The sequence below is a fragment of the Fundulus heteroclitus genome, chromosome 13 (assembly GCF_011125445.2).
Source record: "Fundulus heteroclitus isolate FHET01 chromosome 13, MU-UCD_Fhet_4.1, whole genome shotgun sequence".
Classification (NCBI taxonomy): Eukaryota; Metazoa; Chordata; class Actinopteri; order Cyprinodontiformes; family Fundulidae; genus Fundulus; species Fundulus heteroclitus.
The window spans coordinates 14,798,416-14,819,802 of NC_046373.1; the positions used below are offsets into that span (position 1 = coordinate 14,798,416).

Sequence of the window (21,387 nt, forward strand, 5' to 3'; positions counted from 1 at the left end):
CGTAGTTGTAGACTGTGGTCATCCAGGCTCTCCCCCCAACGGCGTGCTGACTGGAGAGAAGTTTACATTTGGTTCGACGGTGCGATACTCCTGTCTGGGTGGGAGGCAGCTTAAAGGAGAGTCTTCTCGGATGTGTCAGCTCAATGGGATGTGGAGCGCCCCCATGCCCTTCTGCTCGGGTAAGCATTTTAAACCAGAACATACCGGCTTTGACGTACAGTCCATAACAGGGGTTCTGATAGATGGCAGTCGCAGATGAAAGGGGTCTAAAACATCTAGACTCACCGGAGTGTAAAGTGCTACGCCTTCACATCCTGCAGGTACACTTTCTTAGAGCCTTTGCACTCAGTCGGCGGGATAATAGGGGCATGGATGAACATGCAGAGGAAAGATAGACCCAGACAGTTCCTGTCTGGTAAAGGATTTCTGGAACCTACGGCAACCTTGCCTTACACTCAACTCAGTTCTGGACTTTACAAATCCTCCTCTCTACTAATCTAAAATCAACACCTACTGAACTTTTGTTTGTGTCATTTTAGAAAATGTAAGGCTGTTTGTTTAACTCTTGCAGGAAACTGTGAACTGATGGATACACGATAAAACCAGGCACCATCACAGTCCTCCACTACGTCTCACAAAGACATACATTTTCCCCTCCGGAATTTCCTGTATATTCATATCCCGGCGCTTGTTAGGCTAGATTGTCTCTGCGGACAAAAATCTGTCTTACCCTTCGTAATGTAAACAAACAATCCATTCTAGGGCTGTTACATGGTTCACCATCAGCTGGCTGAAGGCATGATTATGGCACTTACAGACCGAAAAGCTCCCAGCTGCTTCTTACATAATAAGCGTGGTGAGAATGCATTCCAGACAACTTGACTAAGAATACACTGTTATTTACAGCAATTTCCCAGGGGGGATGTTGGGGTGAGAAATGCTAATAGATTAGAAAAAAAATAAATGATTCATTCTTTCTACCTGGCTGGTGTGCACCAGGGCTCTGTGCAGACAAGAGTCCAATCTGGGATAACAATGCAAGCTTTGTGGCTATGCTCAATAAGAACTGATGAGCAAATGTATTTATTTATTTAAGTATTTCCATCTTGTCCAAAAATGCTGGGTCCAGATGAAAAAATCAAACTGAGTTGGTAGTTATTTGGTTGCCACACACTGAGGTTTGATTTGGTAGTTTGAGTGTAGATATTGCCATGCAGATATTTCCACTTATCTTTCAAGGATTTGATTTAACACAAAACAGAAATACTCTTCAAACTGTCTGGACTAGAAATGATCCTTGTTTTAGGTATTTTAGTTTCTACAGTGATGGGAAAAGAAGGTTTATCCTTTTTAAGGTTAGATTTTTCCACATTTTCAATTAATCCTGGCTGTCGTGTGCACTTATTTTTCACAAATTTCTGCATTTGCCGTCACTGTTGAACAGAAAATTGCACGGAGGGACCTCTGGTGTGTGGATTGTGTACTTAGAGTTAAATGAATTTAGAACCTTGTAAAGATGAGATAATCCACAAATTAAACTCTTAAATTTCACAGAGATTTAATTTTCTTTTAACAATAACTCTATCTCTGCAAGGAAAATATATAGGCTAGTTTACAGCACCAACATAACTTACATTCTGCACATTGAGAACTCCTTTTGCAGATGCATGTTTTACGTAGCGACAAATGGAAACTAAGCTCGGCCTCTAACCAATTATATGTACATTCTGTCCTTTTTAGGGAATTTATCTAATTGAGATTTGCTCCTATTTGCTTTCTAGCTTAGATGGATGAATTAATTTACATTACTTGCATCTGTCCCATTAAAATTCACCGTTGGTGCAAAGGAAACTGGGCTGACAGCATCATGAAACAGCCAACATCTCTCCGGGTCACTGGACAACACATTTGTTGCACGATGCGTTCTGGGTTTTACTTCAATTTAGATATTAATGATTCATTTGAAGCCATCCAAACAAAGGTTGTCTAATAATCATGAGTGAAACGGAACAATTCAGGTCAGATTATATGAAACTAAATACTGAACTTTAAAGGTACTGGAAGGAGGATTTCATTACCATTAAACCTGAGCCAGGTTATCCGTTTTCCCAGCTCTAGTCTATACGCCAAATTAAACTCATCAGCTACTGAGTGTAGCTTGACCTTTAAAGGACAGTGGAAATATAAAAAAAAATGCATTTCCCTCGAAAAAGTTGAAGTCCTCCTTTAATACCTAATAACTCCAAGCTTAGTAAATCCATTTGAAAGAAAAGTTCAAAGAAATAGGAAAGATCTAAAGATCTGCCGCAGTCCACGTATATTGAGGAGCAAAAGCTTTGGGAAAAACTGTGCGTGTTCAATATTTGATGGCACATTGCAATATGTGTAGGTTGCTCTGAAGAGAGATCAGGTAAAATGCATATCAATGCACAAGAAATGGAAACTAACCAAAAAAGATCGAACGCTAAATATTTTAGCCACTAAATGATCTGCCAGCGTCATTTCAGTGACCTTACAGTTAGCTCAGTGTTAACACAACAGGACAGCTAACATCACTCATCATCATTAAAGCTGAATTAGAAGTTTAAAAAGATTGTTTTTGGGTACGGAGCTTGCAATAATGTTAAAATAATGTCAAAATAATATTAAAATGTTTGTTTTAGAAAACATGCGCTGCCGTTGAAGCTTTGCATCTACAGGGCTTCACACGCAAGCATTTTGCTGCTAGGAACATTTCACCCAAATCAAGCATTGATTGAATCATCAACAGCTTCATGATGAAAAATACAGCCACCGTGCAGAAAACTTCTGGGGGGCCCAAGATAGTCCAGCTAGTGCCAGGACGGCCTTCTAAAGAAAATTCTACTAAAACTGGCTTCACACTGTGCCCATATTTCAGCCATATCACAGATTAACATAATGATCCAGCCAAAACAGCAGTGAGGGACTACCTGCTGGTACAGTATACAGTATATTGGGTTCACCATAACTTCCCCTCAAAAAGACTATGGGTAGATCATTTAAAGAAATAGTTGTAAGCTGTCAAAGCAGGTGCAAACTGTCCGCAAAGTGGGTGCCAATTAATAGATGATCGGTATGAATTGGCTCATGGGAAAAGATTACTTTTTGTGCCAAGCTTTTTGGGGTACAATACTTGCAAAACTGCAAAAGTATGAATGTTAATAGGTTGCGATAACCATCACCTGATGAAAAATGGATGATACACTGTAGAGATTGGCCAGTGTTGTGTCTTAACAGACAACTTTGCAAAAAACAAAGAATTCTTTTTTTTTTTTAAATCGGCACGGTAAAGGTGAGTCAGCGATTTTTCCATAAGTTTCCCCAAGTCCCTTTTTGAATAACTATGCACGAGCAAGACCATTTTACCTGCCCTTCTGCTCCTCAGGGGGATCGCGTGGAAAAAAAATCTCCCAAATCCACTTTGGTCTTATTTCTTTCCACTGAGGCCTTCTTCTTCTTCTCATAAACATGTACGCCATGTTCAAAGTATACAGTGCGAGCAGTGGAGCCACAATGAACGGCTAGGACGAAGCAAGGAACGAGCACGCACACTGGCGTTAAGTGAGCGCGTCAGAAAGATTGCCGTGTGTGCCAATAGATAAGGTGATACCGCCAGAACTTGTTGGACAGAAGGGACCAAAAACCTGTCATTCAGACCAAATACATCATTTTTCTGAATACACAATGTATTGACTACTGTCAGGATGGCATGACCATTTGGTCCAGTTTAACAAAAAAGTGTTTCTGGACAGAATTACCAATTATAGCTTTAAGTTCTTCAAGCAAAAAGCCTGTAGACACGCAGTATCGTGTAAACAGAGCAACTGTTTTTAAGTAGAAGGGAGTGCCGCTCGCATACAGAAGAATGACAGTTATTTTTCCTGTCAAAAGTATTTTGTCATGCCTCAGATTTATGCTCTGCAATGAATGCGAATGGTTACTTCAAGACATAATTAGTCATTCGGCGCTAAAAGAAATGAATCAGGCTGTGGCATTAATGTTATGCACACGTAACCCAATGCAAATCTCTTACCATTAGCCAAATGGGCAGTGCGGGTCAGCAATGTTTGAGAAGCAATATGTTAGTCTAGACTCCAGCACTGGTGTGAGAAATTGTGTTTTTTTTTTGTGTATAAAAGTGTGTGTATGCACTCCCAGGAGCGTGCTGTGTATGTCAGACAGGGATTTGCTGACCAGGCTGTTGTACAAGGGCAGAGTGAGGACCACACATACACACACTTATACAAGCTGCCACCCAGCTACCCATCAGTACGCATAAACATACACACATACATTCTTAGAGAAAGCATATGGGCCTGGTCAGGAACATAATGTCTGCAACCCGCTGCTATTTGTAACAAAGCGTTTTACACTTGTTGACCATAAGGAAGCTACATGTTGACAGTTTTTTTTTTTTTTAACCCCCTTCTTTTTTATTTGTAACTTGCAAAAAAAGAACAAAATATCAAGGGATGAATAAATTGCAGATGTTTCTCCTTATTTCTCTCTCTGCAGGTGACATTGCTGGTTCTTGTGGGGACCCTGGCATTCCCTCCCACGGTTCGAGGGAACAGACGGATTTCAGGATCCGCTCCAAGGTCTACTTCACCTGCTCCGAAGGCTATGAGCTCATTGGTTCTTCAGACAGAATGTGCTTCCCCAACGGGACCTGGTCCGGCACGCAGCCTTTTTGTAAACGTAGGACGATTGCGGATTATTCCTGCCGTGCAACTTTACTTTCTGGAGCCATCTTTACGCATACTGTATCTTTCTCGATAATCATATGATTGTTTTTTTTTTTGTTTTTGTTTTTTTACAGCTGTTCAGTGTGGAAATCCTGGCACTCCAAGTAATGGCAGGGTATTTCGTCTTGATGGAACAACGTTCTCTCACTCTGTCATCTACTCCTGCATAGACGGTTACTTGCTCACTGGCGCCACCACCAGGCTGTGCCAGGCCAATGGGACCTGGTCAGGGGCACAGCCAAACTGCACTAGTGAGTTTTCTGTTTTGCTTTAGAAGTCAGTTATTACCTTGCAAAGCTCCTTTTATCCTGTTAACTTTTTTTTGTTCAAGTTTTGGCACATTTAAAGCACCAACTTAAATGTATAATATCAGGGTTTGATTTAATAGACCAACACAAAGTAGACCATAGTGAAGGAGAGGGAAAATTATACACGGTTTCGACATATTTCTTTTTATTTTGTATTTTATTGTTTTTTACAAATAAAAAGCCCACTGAGTGAAAACTTTGTGGAATGATATCTTGCCCCAGTTACAGCCGCAAGTCTTTTAGGGGTATGTCTCTTCCAGCTTTGCGCATCAACAGACTGAACTATTTGCCCAATTCCTCTTTACAGAAATAATTAAAACTCATCAGAATGGATGGAGGGTAACTAAACATTTACTTTTAATTCTTGCCGCACATTCTCAGTTGGATGTAGGTCTGGGCATTGATTTGGCCATCGTAGCATACAGTATGTACAGTGCTTTGAAAAAGTGGTTGCCTCAAGACAGATTTGTTCCACTTTTTCTTTTTTCTGCCGCACTTAAGTCTTTCAGATCATCAAACAACTTTTAAGACTGGATTAAAAAAAAAGTACTCTTAGTAAATACAAAAAGCCGTTTCCAAGGATGACTTCATCCTTCAAGGGAAAAAAAAGCTTCTGAGAGTTTGATATAGCGTGAACTTAAGTGAGAGCCATAGTCCACAGCTGGAGAAAACATGGAGCACCTTCCCAGGAGAGGCCTGTCAACCAAAGTTACTCCAAGAGAACACAGACGGTTCAAACCAGCAGGTCAAAATTCAACCTAGAACCACATCTAAAACACTGCAGACCTTACTTCAACAGTTAAGATTCAACAATAAGAACGACTCTGGGCTAAAACTCCTCCATGGGAGAGTTCCACAAATTCAAAGATTTTCATTAAAACTCTTTATTATTTTCCTTAAACTTCACAATAGTGCACCACTTTTATTCAGTCTGTCACCTAAAATCCCATTATAATAAAGTCCAAGGTTGCAACACAGATAAAATGTGAAAAGGGGCTATGAAAGTTTTTGCAAGGAACTGTATTATTTACAGAAAAGTAAGGCGCTACACATGTTTCTTATTTCTATTTCAAGTAATTGACTGATAAATGACCTTTTTTGCAGCGCAGCTGTCAACATTGAGACTAGACGACCATTTAGAAATTCAGTTATGCAGAGCATCATGAAAGTTGAAAACAAATGATGAGATAGATAAAGAAAGATACTGTTTTAGGTGTGGCTTTATCCGGAACACAGAAACAAAGTTATGTGGGCATGCTGAGTTGGAAGCAGCAGTGTGATCAATGCGGTAATGATTTTACTGAAAAAGATTTTAATCAAAATACCAAGATGTCAAGTGTCACTTTCAGTTACATCTATATCAGCTGGCATCGTTCCACAAGGTTCTCAATATTCATCAGAGCCGATGACAAACATTAAAGAAATCTAAAGCGCAAGGAAGGAGTTTTAAAAAATTGAAAGATGAGACTTTCTGAAAAATAGTTGCTCCAACAAAAAAAAAACGCTTGCTAAAAATGTGATCTGCACCTCCTATATTGGCAGTTTTAACAGAGCCTCAACTGTATGTAAAACAGGCTGTTGATTTTGCAATCTAAACCATAATTTATGCAACACAGTTCCAATTAACCCGTTAACATTGCCAAATTCCTTACGTGGATTACTGTACGAGTTGTCCTCCACAGCCCTTTGTGACACTGCTTTATGACCTGTTTTAAATTATTCTCCAATACTATACGGTCTGAGGAATGAAATAAAGCTCAACTATTTATGCTCCTGCTACTCACTTTATAGCATTGCATGAATAACCTTGATTGTTGTTTACTTTAGCTAATTTGCTTTTTCAACCCAGAGGGAAAACTCCAATAGGGTAAATAACCATAAAATTAAAAAAGTCTCTTGCTGTGTGAAATATGACCAAAGCCATACTTGAGCAAGTGTTAATCAGAGCAGCATGCATCTGCTGGGCTTGCCTGCATTGCGTTATAAGATATGTGCAAAATATAGATCCTAATACTTACTCCCAGAGGAATTGGCAGCTATGCGTTGTCAGAGAAAGGACTTCTTTCTGAGGGAAATCTACTGTCATCTTTATGGTTTCCCATTTACACTGACATTTCTGACTTTTAACGCATTTATGTAAAGAAATAAGCCATGAAATATCCAGCAGGGCAGAATAAAAGGACAAAGACTCAGAAGTGCTGAGAAACCAAAATCTAGAATCAGGGCTTCCTGGAAGTAAAAGACAATTTTTTTTAACAATGTCTTTCTTAAAGGGGAAATGGCTGGCTTTTACAGTAGATTACACCACATCTATTAAGAGGCATGACAGAATGTGGGGTGGGTATAAAAGCAGTAAAACTGCCTATTAGACTATGAAGGACAGTGCCCTAAAAGTACTGTCTGGGGAATTCTAATGCTCCTTAAAACTGTCCCAGGACAGCCTAAGCCATTTTTATATCATTCCTCATTTATATAATGTGGAACCCATAAAGGGATCTGAAATGTATTTTTGTAATTTATTCAGCTGAAAATCAAATAATAAAGTAATACATGTACTAAAAGTATATTTTTCATCAAAAACTATATTGGCTTTCCTCTTTTGTATCTATTAGTCAAAAAGGTCCTTTATTTGGCTCACAAGCAGCTGTCACAGTTATTTATTGTTGATGAACATACAGGAGGAACCTTCGTAGAGAGCTTTTTTTAAATTCAGGAAATCTGCCAATTTTGTATTGATAGAATAGACACAAATAGTAAAGGTGATGGTAAAGGACTGCATTTTCTCACCTGATAAACTTTATGCTCACAAACGACACCTGCAGACGTTTATCCATCATAGCTGTGGCACAAACTAGAATCAGTCCTTTCCTGTCCGCTTAGGGGTCTTCCTTCTTTTAAGTCCAGAACTCCAATTGTTAAATAATCCTGGTGCAAAAGTGTTTCCAATGAAGGGACTATTTTGGTGTGGAGAAAGAATCTCATCCTCATCTGATTACATCCATGCAGCTCACCCACTTCTGCTTCATAGAAGATTTTGTTGCATAAGGGCTCCCTTCTTCCGTGTTTTCTGTTCTGCCAATAAGTTGCCACAGATCTTATATTCAGATTCATTAGAAACATCTTTTCGTTGACAAGAAAATAATATGTTTTAACTATGTAGCATCAGGCAATCATTAGACTGGACAGGCTCCCAGACAGTGTTATTATTCATATAAGTGCAGATCTGGTTTTACCAGCATGACTCAGAACGCTTTGTTTCTTGAAACTACTCATTTGCTTTAGGTCCACTGTGATTTATTTCTCTTTTATACTTTGTAGATTGTTTGTTTTACTGTCTGTTAAGTATAATATTTTAGTTTTATGTTCTAAATGGGATGTCAGCAAAAGTATTTTGTAATGGCAAAAGCTACTATTTTTACCAATTACACAATAATAACATAGTGTATATTTTTTTAAATAGTTTGACTCACTTTTCCTTCTTTAATTCTGCACCTACTTTATGTATTACCTTTCACAATCAGTTGAATGCCATTTCTCGGCCTCCTTCTCAACCTCCGTCTTCCTCTTCCTGTCTATTTTGTATAATTGGAATTACCCGATAGTCAAGAATGCAGATAAAGAGAAAATAACCAAATTAAAAATCCAATTATCTTCTCCGAAAGCTTGATGAGAGGTAAACTACAGCTTGTCGTTGTGTTAATTTTGTCAACGCCACTTGTGCCCTCTCCCTCAGTGATAAACTGCGGGGATCCCGGCATGCCGGCTAACGGCCTTCGCTACGGGGAGGATTTCACTATCGGGCAGAACATTTCCTTTCTGTGCCAACCGGGATACAGAATGGAGGAGGACGGCTCACCTGTGAGGATGTGCACCCAGAATGGGACGTGGAGCGGAAACATGCCCATATGTACAGGTAAGTTATGCACATAATACTCAAAATGCCTTTAAACGATAAATGGATGGATTACATTACATCTCTGCTGTAAATTGTACACTCACATTTCTCTAATCGGTTGATCATCAACTGTCGGGTCTTAACTTAGTCTTCTTTTGTCCCAGCGGTGACCTGTCCGGCTCCCCCTGCCATCAGCAATGGGGTCTTGCAGGGCAGTGACTTTGAATGGGGAAGCAGTGTGAGCTACAGTTGCTCACCAGGGTATGAACTCTCCTTCCCAGCCATCCTGACCTGCGTGGCCAATGGCACCTGGAGCGGCATGCTCCCACAGTGCCTACGTAAGCACTGCGTTGCACCCATGCATGTTGCTGGCAACATTTTCAACCACTTGTCTTTTGCGTTCTAAGCGTCGCAACTGTTACATTCACATCTGTGTTTTTGTATCTCCAGCCAAGTTCTGTGGCGACCCAGGTACTCCAGTCGGCGGTTTCAGAGAGGGTCGGAGTTTCATTTATCAATCCGAAGTGTCCTTCAGCTGTTCTCCACCTCTGATACTTGTCGGCACAACAACCAGACTTTGCGAGAATGACGGCACCTGGAGTGGTACTCAACCACGCTGCATCGGTAATTTGTACAGTTAGTTCTCCGAAACAGCCAGAAAGTCACAGAACACACTTCTTGTCTAAACATTTAGCCACAGCAAATTACTTTATTTTGGTAAGAGAACTCAAACTTGAAGGCAAGTTGAAGAATATGCATAAAGATTTGGTTGACATTTTATTCGCACACACACTTTTTATGTGTTAGTGTGAACGTCATCAATCTATACGAAAAAGATTTGTATTCTATATATGAATGGATGTTGTGATGACTGGATGTCTTTCTGGTGATTCCTGAACAACACACAATTTATGAACAACCCAATTATAAACAGAGCAAAACTTTTATTCAAACTGGTGCATGGCTTCCTTCTATTCACACTCTTAATATCAAAGCAATTTAGGATTGAATGTAAAATGTTTATTTGCGATATACCAGTGAATCTTCTTGTGCGAAGTCTGTGCAGCCTTAGATTGAGCTCTGTTTGGATTCTCCCGAGAGTCTGTGGCGAGTGAGGATTCATGCTGATATCGGCTGAGTTGTTCATACTGTTTTCAACTGGCATGCATTTCACTTTTCAGCCATATGTCAATAATGTGGCTAGGCGGAAGATGCAGTAGGAATCTAAAAACAAAGACAGCGATCATTATGATTGACCAGAAAGCCTGAGCTGACACTTGCCGGCTTTTCTAGTTAAGAGAACGTGACTCATCCAGAACCTCCTGCAGTGTAGTGTGTGCTGTGTATCACTCTGTATGAACAAGAAACACTGCTCCAGGTCCATACCATTTAAGTTAAGTAAAACGGCTTAAAATTTTACAGCCTTTTTAGGGTTGAATTTATAAAACAAACTGCTTGATAAAAAAAAATAAGTGTACTGTGAAAGTTTGAGTTTATTGTGGATTTTCTCGAATGCGCACAATAGTCAGAATTCTTCATACATGTTTAAATATGTGCATACAGCACCACTAATATTTAGGTTAATATCCCTTAGCAATATGCAAAGAAACCACATGTTTTTTTTAAGCCATCAAGAATCTTCTAGCATAATATGCGGGGTGGATATTTGACCTCCTTTCTTGGCAGAGTAGGTGAAGATCATTTAAACTAGTCGGCTTCCTGGCATGGATCTTGCTTTTGAGCACAATCCGAAAATAATAAATAAAGCTGAGGCTATGTCCTTTCCAGAAGCTTAATGCAAAACCAGTTATGGACATCCCTTCTATTTGCTGCAGAGAGGTATTAGCCAGAACTATGAACATACTGCAGAGAACACGGTGAAATAACAAAGCCCAGTTTGACTAAAGAATGAAGGCAAAACCAAAGTGGGAGCAGAATACCAGTTGGTTAAGTCTTAACTAATTAATGATTTGTCTGAAATGATCACTTTTTATAAGAAATCACTTTCATAGTAAAGGAAATTAGTCATAATGTTAAGGAACAATCTAAGAACCACAACAACAGGAGCCCATTATAAACTGGAAGATGCTGGAACAGCAGCACGTTTAACATCAACATGGACTCAGAGGGGGGCTGACCAATAAAGAAGCACCTTCTACAAAATCATCACCTTCAAGCGTGAATTAAATTTGCAGCTGCCCACTTGGTAAAACCAAATGCCCTTTTGGGGAAAACATTCATGAAAAACCTGGAGCTGTTTGGCCACAATGGCAGGAAGAATGTTTCTAGCAGTCATGATGAAGGTTTGACACCAACAACACTATACGAACTGACAAGCATGGTGGTGGTGGCAGCATCATGGTGAGGGTCTGGTTTACTGTCATTGCTATTAGTGCCTCGCACAAGGCGGATGTAACCAGGCACCCACAAATCATTCCACATCACCTCAAATCACCAGAAAGGTGGTTGAAATCGGGTCGTTCCTAAAGGATGATGAACCCAAACAAACATCATAACTGGTTTTGAAATGTGTAAACCAGTTAAGGCTAACCTTAAGCTCAATGTGAGCCTGTTTAAAAGCCTGCTTAGAACCTATGGCCATACCAGGAATCCAAGCAACTCAAATGAGCTCTACCAATTCTGCCAAGAAGAGTGTTCAAATATCCACCCAGAATTATGCCAGAAGCTTGATTTATGGTATGAAATGGGTGTGGTTGAAGTGGAACCATCTGAGGGACATCTAACCGAATAATAGTGGGAGTGTACTGTATGTATACATTTGTATGTATCATTTTGACCCTTGGTGGATGTGCAATTCACAGTAAATTCAGTGTACGGTTCAGATAAATCATATTCATGCCCACGTTGATAGCATATAAACTTCTGAACAGACATTTCTTTTTCATTATTATTTCTAAATAAGTCTCCAGTTCTTTAACTGTAGAGTGCAATTTTTAAGTGTTTCTAACTATTGATTTAAGATTTAAGTGAATGCTCTTCTCCACTTTCTGAGTCAGTCATCACCAGTGATTTATCTCCGTATGAGTTGGAACCCAAAGGAGCTTCCCCGGGCAGGGGTGTCCTCCCCACTTCAAAGTCTAGGATCAAATTAAAAGGCACCAAACTTCTGTGGCAGATTTCCCGAGAGGTCGTTCTCGTAAAATAAATATCTTGCCTTAAATAACATATCACAGCGCAGTATTACAGAAGAGTGTTTAATGCTGTCCCTATGCAGTACATGTGTTCTCTTATGATTTATAACACGATGCTCTCTATGTCAGACAGAAGTATTTCCAGAACTCGGTGGCTGAACAATCTTATGTGGTTATTTTTTTTTGTTGCTAATTTTCATTTTGTTCACTCCCCTGTCGGTTCGGAACCTATCAGACACATGCCGTTTGTGCCACCAGTTAATTAGCACCAATGCCTAATTATCGCCATTACGCACCCATTATTACACAGGCAACAGCCACATGTCAGTTTACCCGTGGGTCTATTTTGGAGAGCAATTTTTGCTCCGTGACATTAAAAGTTTCATTGGAATCATGACAGATACTGACTTGAACTGCGTCTCTGACATTCCTGCTAACGAAAAGGAAACCTTAAGCAGGGGCGTTTAAGGGTTCCTCGGAAGCGAGTTGAAGTATAATTTTTTTAGATTGGTAACTTTTCTGGAGAAAACAGCAGGTTTCTGATACGTATCGAAACAATTTTAAAGCCTCGTGAATGAGTAATCTCAGTCATTTCATATAAGCATTTTTAGTTTCATAACTTGGCCACCCCTCCATCCAGCTGTACCGCGATCCACTAAAAGCACTCCAGCGGACGATTTCACAAAGGTCATCTGCGAGTGTGCAGATTGAATATTATGGCAGCGTGCTATTTCACAAGTCATTGTCAGTAACAAATTGCACATCTGTATGCTCTTGACTGAGCTGCATGGCACTTGATTTTCTGAATGAAATGCATCAAAAGCGAAGTGTGTGGGGGACGAGGAAATTGTTAAATACAGCCTATATGTTGATTTGGAGGATGACAGATGAAAACAGCTTTCTCCTCTGCAGTCATGTCTGTCGCTTGAATTAAATGCGGACATCTGTGCCTTTTTTTTCTTACACTATCCTCAGACTTGTATGTACGCATGGGACAATGCACTGCATTGAGTTGCTTAAGTGCTCCCTTTATTTTTGGACCAGTATATATATACTGGTATCCTTCCTATGTAGTCTAGAAAAAGGATCGGAATTTTGATTGAAATACCTTATTTTATTTATATGGAAAAAGAAAGTATGGAAAAGTATGCATATTTCTAAACTTTATTCTACGGCCTATTCCATTTGTTCGCCATCTAGCTTCCATAGGTACACTGTTGGAAGAAAGAGAAGAGGATGTATGTATGTTCCAAGACTTTTTCACAGTACTATGTAATATAACGTGCAGAGTACCTGAGAACTTGAGTCTTTCCCTCTGAAAATAAAGGAAAGCTTTTAGTTCAGCTTAGCAGGGATCTAGTAGTTCTTCACCAAAGAAACCAAAGCAAAAGTGTAACAGCGCTACAGTCTGTTACTTTCACCCTTCAGTAAAGAATCCTCCAATATCCAACTTCAAACAAGTTGGTGCTGACCATGGTTGAAAAGAACACAACACGAACAAATACTGTCCATGTTGGGAGTGTTTCAGATTTTTTTTTTTTTTTTTTGTTAGGGAGAACCACCTTGCACGCACACATCCGATCGAAGGCAAGCAAGCATCAAGATGAATTGTGATCAGTTAAAGCTTTTTGTTGCGGAGACAGACTTCTGACTTCCCTCACACCCGCTGATAAGCCGTGCTGCACATCTAGCACTTTTACAGCCGCAGTAAAGGCTAATGTTGCCTGTAAAATTGATGATCTAAAAATAGGAGGCTGCCTGCGAAGTGCAGATGTAAAGGCTTAATCTTCAACTTCCGGGGGTATAAGACCAAATCTTCCGACTTGCGTAATTATTTTTTTTTACTAGTTAGAGACTGTTGCTCGCTCACAAGCGTCCACACGCAAACACGACGTGATTCCCGCTGCCGCCGCTTCCCCTTTCTCTCACGTGGTGGAAATGTGCTCGGAAAGGAGCGCTGAGTGTTAGGCGTACGTGTGCAGGGGTGATTTATTGGTGTGGGATTGCAGCTGTATGTTAAGAGTGCGGTGTGTATTACGACGTGGCTGAAACCAGAATGAGTTTTGAGGCAAAGCAGCCTGCTCTTTAAATAAGACAGACGAGGCATTTTTCGGGGGTTGCGAAGAAGTGGAGATAGTGGCATAGAAACATAGAAGAAAAGAGCGGTTACAGAGAGGGAGAGGAGGAGAGAGAAAAAAAAAACAGAGCGAGGGAGAGAGAAGGAGAGCGAATAGAGAAGTACAGGAAGAAGAAGGTGGAGAGTGAATCTGTCATTTTGGAAGCTGTATTGAATCGAGCTCCGCGTCAGGATGTGCTCTACATGCTGATGACCCTGCCACACACACACACACACACACACACACACACACACTCTCTCACAGACAGAAAATCCAAGCGGAGGCCTCGCTCGTTTTCTCACGAAGCACTACTGCCCCCTGCCGGCCCGACGGCACCCACAACCCCCTGTTACCATGACAACATGGGAGAGAAATGGAGAAAAGCACAGGATTTAAAAAATGTTGCAGTTAATTTATCTTTCTCTTGGATTTCTTTTTACTTGTGTGTGTGTCTGTGTGTGTCTTCTTACACTGTTTACTTCCCTTACAGAGCCGACCAAAACCAGCTGCGATAACCCAGGAACGCCTCGTTACGGCTCCTTAAATCGGACCTATGGCTTTAAGGTAATATATGTGTGCCCTGGCGGGCTCTAGATCCACCTCCTTACCCAATTAGTTGTTTTAATGAAAACAGTTCTCTTGTCTGGCTTGCGATAAGGACTTTGTCATGGTAACAAGTTGTGATGTAAGCGTTTGTAATGTTCAGGGTGACACAACTTCTCAGTTTGGATTGAACAGATGAGAAAACCTAAGAGACGTGTTAAAGGATCCTGTCATGTTGCAACCACAGACTCTAATTAGTTTGCTTCTCACCACAAATGTATGTCGTAGACCAGCAGAATAAGTGCATACTTGTGAAGTGGAAGGAAAAGTTTTCTAAATATTCAACAAAAATAAAATATGTTTTGGTTTGCAGCTGAATTTATGCACCTTTTCTGGAAATTTAGCTGCAGGTCTTTCGAGGGATGTCTCTAACAGCTTTGCACATCCAGAAACTGAGATTTTTTTGGCCATTTTTACTTTGCAAAATGAACCCAAACTCAGTCAGATTGGACAGAGAGTTTTCAACTCTTGCTATAGGTTTTCAATTGGGCTTCACTCAGACGTTGACAGGGTCAGCACATGAATCCATTCATCCGTTCCCAAATCATCATGCTGCCACCACCATGTTTCCAAGAGGGAATGGTGTGTTCAGGACACTGAGTTGCAGTAGTATTCCTTCATCTTCTTCCACATTTTGGCTGAGTCTAAAACATCTCTTGGGGCAAAGTGCAAACAGGATGTACCTCTATCAAGATTTTTTTTAAACAGTGTTTTGTTTGTTTGTTTTTGCTTCCTTGCTCTGCCGGCCTCTCTTGTTCATACTCTTTTTGCAAGGCCTGGTAGTATAGTTATCTGCCTGTATCTTGGTTGGGTTGCAACCTCTTTTTTTTTTCTTTTTTTTTTTACACTGATTCAAAGCCTTGGATATTGTTTCCTTAACTAACCCTGCTTTCACATTACTTTAGCTTAACTTTAGCCCTAACTTATCTGCTTTCCTCCCCGGCCCTCTGCCTTCACGTGCTAAAACTAAAAATAAGTAATGTTTTCTTGAAATTAGTGTATCTTGTCCTTGATTTGACCAGGTAAATAACATGATCTGCCAGTGGAATAAGATTTCTGGACTTAAAATAGGAACAATTCTTCTCCATCGTCTTATTTCAAGTGCAGTATATCTAATTATCTTTTTTTAGGGGTCAAAATACTCATTCCATTGGCAGATCATCTTATTTACCTGCTCAAATACACTTGTTTCAAGAAAATGTTACTTATTTTTAGTTCTGTTTTTGCAGCGTTTTCACAAAAATCCGCAGCCTTCACATTGCAGCTAGATTAATACTGTGATTAAATGGCACATAGATGAACTCAGTTTGGCAAAAAGGTGGTTTTAGAAGGCAACTATTTGCATTGGAGTAAGGAGGTGCTAAATACAGATTTAGTTCAGATAAACTTATCAGATCCTCATTTGTTTTCGTTTTGCCTTTTAAAGCATGTATTATTTCCATTCCACTCTACTTTTCTAGTTATGTATTTCTTTGTGCTCTGCTATCCAAATAATTTCCCAATAAAATATGCTGGGATGTGTGGCTGTAAAGTGAGATATGTGAAAAAGGGAAAGACAATATTACAAGGCACTTTAATTATCATGTCAGAAATAGCAAAGGAATACCTGCCAGCATAACTCAATCTGTCCTCCTAAAATAAACTAGTGACATTGGCCCGTAGTATCAGCTCCCCTGAAGGTACTGACATGATATAACTACACTAAACACTGCCCCGTATTTCATTGTTTTTTTTATGTTTTGCCGTCTGTCTGCTTGTGTCTAGGTGGGGAGCGTGGTGTCATTTCAGTGCCAGTCGGGTCATTTGCTTCAGGGATCTTCATCCAGAACCTGCCAACCCGATTTGACTTGGACTGGGACACAGCCCGAGTGCATACGTAAGAAACATACACGTTAGCTCCTCACCTGCCGTGTCTAACCCTTCGTGGATTCTTATGGAAGAGAGAAAAAAAAAAATCTGTTTTGAACCTGCAGCCCACGCATGTAAGCAACCGGAGAGCCCGCTGCACGTGGACGTGGTGGGGATGGATCTGCCCGGATTTGGCTACACCTTGGTCTACAGCTGTCAACGCGGCTACTTCCTGGCGGGGGGCTCCGAGCACCGGGTCTGCAAGAACGATGGCACGTGGACGGGAAAGATGCCAATATGTAGAGGTGCGTGATTCCCTTTCTGTGCCTCTCAGCGGCACTGTTAGCATTAGCTGCATTTATTGTATAGTTCTGTGCAGATTTTCGAGTAAAAAGAGAGGAGAACTTGAATGCGTCTTGCTCAAGGACACCCTATATAGACCATCTGGAGTTGGGTGATGTTTACCGCCGGCACAGACAGATGGTGGGCTTGTATAGTGTGAAGAACTTAATGTGGTATAAGTGATATACAAAATGCCCACCTTAGTAAGGGGATAATGTGCATTTGGTGGAGCTTTGTGAATTACTGAAAGTATGGGCACAGGCACAGTATTCAAAATGTCATATTTAATTGAAGTATTTGGGAAATAAGTATACGTATGAGTATGGGAAATAAAACGAATTGTGGTAAAAAAAATATGGGCACTTAAAAGATGCACGAACTCTGTGCTACAACATCAAGTTTCATTTCAAAATTCCAACATAACAAACTCGGATTCCCTAAAACTATGTCATAACTCTTATATTGATAGATTGCAGGGTACCGACATGATGCTGGTTATTGACTTTTAATTGTTGGGCATTTAAATTTGAAACGTACTGATGCTTTGTGGATGAGTAACCTGCTGAAACAAATATGTTTAGTCTAATTTGTTTATACCTTCACAAAAGTAGCCTTTTCAAACGTAGCTACAACCAGTCAACAAACAATGTGCGGCAAAAAATATCAATAAGCTCTGGAAAGAGCTGAACGTCTCTATTTTTGTTTCTGTTTTCTTAATCCAACAAGGCAACCACCCTGTTGTTGCCCTGGTGATCTCTTTTAAACTCAGGCTATCTCCCATCCAAATTGGGATTCTAGTATACAGGCCTTCTCCCGTGCTTGTTTTTTTTTTTTTTTTTTTTATCCCCTATTGAAAACAAAGGCTGCATCTTGAAAAGATGATCTAGGGTGCTCTCAGTCATCAGGACCCGTGCCTTTGAGCTGCGTTGTAAATAGGTCCCGAATGCACAACTATTATTGGTCCTGAACTCTGTTTGCTTTTCTCCGCTTGTGAATTGCTCAATAAAGACGTTTATTTTCTTTGACCCTTTTCAAAATGCTCCTCGCTCATTATGCACATGTGTGGCTAAGAGTGACTGGTGCTGAATTCTAATGCGGAAGGCTTTTCCTCTGGACAGAACGGTTTTATGGACATCCATGGGGGGAAAAAAAAAGTCTGTAAATTAGGCCGAACAAAGCGTTGTAAAATCTTCATAACTTGAAGGTTTATCTAGATGTTGTGTCTCTTTTGATTGTACTTCCAGCTGGAGAGAAGAAGAAACCTGTGAAACCTGTGCCAGGGACACCCAGCCCAAAACTTAATGGTCAGTTCTTTCAGTCAGTATGTGTACCATCCGCCTATCCATTGTTTTTTTCTGTTTGCGTGAGTGTCTGTCTGTCTGTCCATCTGGCACTGGAAGTAGAACATTTTTCCATTAATCTTATTCATCCTCATTTCTGCTCTTTCAGTCTTGTTTTAGTGTATGGTTTGAGGGATTCTGCTCTGCTCCGTTTTCCTCTACTCAGTTTTGCACCACAGGGTTGCTTTTCTTTCGTTTTTTTTGTTGACTTGACAGTGCTTTAATACTCACCATGCTTGTTCTTAATAATTTATTTTCTCACTGCACACAACGTTGATTATCTTCTGTAATGATCCTGCTTTCCTCTTTGCTACAGTTTTATTTACTCCTGTTGTTTAGTTTGTTTAATGGTAAAAAAAAACACACAGGGAAAATCAACAAGCTAGGGTGCATCATTTGCATTTTTTGTCTTCCTGTTATTTATCCAAGAAGCCCCATGAGGTTAACTCTATTATAAAGAGACTCCTTTTCAAAATCTTCAGAAAATCCCCACAAACCTGGGCTTCTATCCATTAGCAAATGAATAAAAAGAAAAGAAGAAACCACAGTGGTTACCTGTAGCAGCTGGCGTACCTGGAGGCGTGGCTGGAGAGGCGGACTCCTCTGAAGGCTTTGAGCGCACCTTGCAGCAACTTAATACTCGCCATCCTGCAGGATTCCACGTGAATACTGCCTTTTTGATGTACCTCGTCTTGTACCTTGGCTTCGTCCCGATGACACGCACGCTGACAGCACATTTCTTCGCTGCAGGCATGCAAAGATCTGCAAATGGGACTGTATGTTGGACTGTGTCTGCGCTTTACTTGTCAGTGCTTCCTAGCAGAGAAGCTGTTGCTTTATTCTAGTATCTGTTCAACTCCAGATTACTCACAAACAAAACTATCCTTGATGACCTTTTCCCGATTTCATTTCCTGGGTCTTCTGTTGTTGATGGAAATGGGGATTAATCCAGGTGACAACGACGTGTTCTCAGAGCTTCTACCCCTGGTGGGGTTTCTTCAGTTTCCCATGCTGGGTGTGGTGGAAAGATGCAGCTGTCTACAGAGACTATTTTAATTTCAGACTTTTGCCTACAATCATTTATTATTCTTTTGACCTGCAGATGTTTGTGGCTGAGCTCACACAGATTGTTTTATGTGTGGTTGTTCACCACCCAGCTTGGTATAATATAAAATTTCTGGCATATTTTATTCCTGAATATGATCATCTTTTAACCTGTAGGGCCAATCCATTTCACGCTCAGATCATTTCCCCTCATCTTTACTAAATTCACAACTTCCTCTTTGGCCAGTAGGCCATTGGCAGCGAGTTTCCATCATTGCATCTTGACCTCTGTTACTTCTGAACAGCTTTCTGCTGCTTTCACTGACTTGCAGTTCTTAACCTCAAGCGGTCTGAACACCGCATTATGTCGTAATGACTTTATTTCCTCTTTGTATGACACTTGTCATGAGATTCTGGACTTTTATACTCCTGTTGACTTTAAAAAGTCAAGACCCGAAGTTGGGCGGGGTATAAAGTGTCTCCTTTAGATTTGAAGAGACAGCACCAAAACGAGTTGCTCTGAGACACACCTCAGAACAGGGGTTAAAGAAGAGAATGTGGGGCTAAATTAACAAGAGATAGTTCCTAAATTTTTCTTAGAAAAACTGTAATCTGTTAGGTATGCCCTGGGTAAACCATTTAATATAGTTGTTTCTGCTGTCCTTGCTGATTCAGCTTTTTGTGTGCAGTTCGAACCATTGTCTTTTTCTTATTTGAACCAAATTTGACAACACTTGAAAATTGCTAACTGCCCCCTTGACTTTCTTCGTACTAAGTTGTTTGAAGACATTTTAACACATTTGGCCCATCTCTCCTGTCTTTTATTAACTCAGGTTTTAGCTGAGGAATTTTGCTAACCACCTTCAAACATGCCATTGCAAGACCCCATCTCCAGAATCTCACTTGGACCTCTTGCTTTTTGCTAGCTTTAGGTCTATTTCTCATTTGCCCTTCTTTTTCACGGTTTTAGGGAAAAAAAATTACCCAACTATGGCCATTTTTAAAAAGATAATTACATTTTAGAAAAAAATTCAGCCTGACTTCAGACTGAGATAAATAGCACAGCGTCTGCCTTACAAAAAGCATTTATGATCAATAACATTTCTTCCATCAGTGCTCCTCCAGTAGCTTCTAAACCAGCCTTAAGCCTTGACCGAAACCAATTTCACTGGGTTTCAATAAAGGGCAATCATAATTTAAATTAGAATAAGACCCTCCCTTTAACTAAGTGAGAAGAAAGGGAGCTTTCCATCTTTTGGGTGGTTGATGTGATAGACCAAATTTTGACTTACTGGGAGGCAATATTCTATTTTATGTAGACAAAGCCCAATAAAGACTCGCGGCTCTGCTCACTAAACTGAGGTGAAGCTCCAGAGAGGCTGAGGCCAAAGAAAATAAATGACCTGTTTTGAAGAAGCCCATCCAGAATGCACTACCAGCTGCAGGGGAACAACAGCACAAGGACAGACCTATCAATAGAGGAGACAAAGCAATACCGACGAGAAATGTGGAAAGAGAGGCACCATACTCACAAGTTCACACTTCACTAACCTAGTTAAAAGTTTGGTCTGCTCAGATTAAAACTGCCTTGTTTATAGTTCACCACCTCAAAATTTTAGAGCTACATTCACAAACTTCAAACCTAACTAGTTAATGTTCATTTCTCAGACATATTTTTAAATCTGTTAAAAGGTGGTCGATTAAGTCGTGCATCATAAATGCAAAATTTATCTTTCAAATATAATCATTAACACACAGGCAACTTAAAATGATTTGGAAAAAAAACAGTAAAAGATCAAAAACAGTGAAAGATCAATTATGTCAAAAGACAAGAATGCATGTGAGTAATGTCAGTAAACTTTAGCAATTGCATTAAAAGAAGTAAGCACTAAAATGCAACATTTAAACAAGTACATAGCTGGAAATGAATAAAATAAATTTTGGGCTTTCCTAGAACGCTGCAGTAACAATA

The 21,387-nt window shown here is 40.1% G+C and overlaps 1 protein-coding gene across 4 annotated transcripts in view; it reads left to right on the forward strand.

Annotated features, from left to right (window-relative positions):
- The window catches only part of csmd3b (CUB and Sushi multiple domains 3b), a 159,220-nt gene that overhangs the window by 125,091 nt on the left and 12,742 nt on the right, over positions 1 to 21,387 (forward strand). For all 4 annotated transcript variants that reach the window (XM_036145171.1, XM_036145173.1, XM_036145172.1 and 1 more), the window contains exons 48-57: positions 6 to 179; positions 4,537 to 4,719; positions 4,841 to 5,017; positions 8,808 to 8,987; positions 9,134 to 9,307; positions 9,420 to 9,593; positions 14,729 to 14,802; positions 16,606 to 16,717; positions 16,815 to 16,994; positions 18,276 to 18,335. In XM_036145171.1, the coding sequence (XP_036001064.1) occupies positions 6 to 179; positions 4,537 to 4,719; positions 4,841 to 5,017; positions 8,808 to 8,987; positions 9,134 to 9,307; positions 9,420 to 9,593; positions 14,729 to 14,802; positions 16,606 to 16,717; positions 16,815 to 16,994; positions 18,276 to 18,335 (1,488 nt within the window). The remainder of the gene's footprint in view (positions 1 to 5; positions 180 to 4,536; positions 4,720 to 4,840; positions 5,018 to 8,807; positions 8,988 to 9,133; positions 9,308 to 9,419; positions 9,594 to 14,728; positions 14,803 to 16,605; positions 16,718 to 16,814; positions 16,995 to 18,275; positions 18,336 to 21,387) is intronic.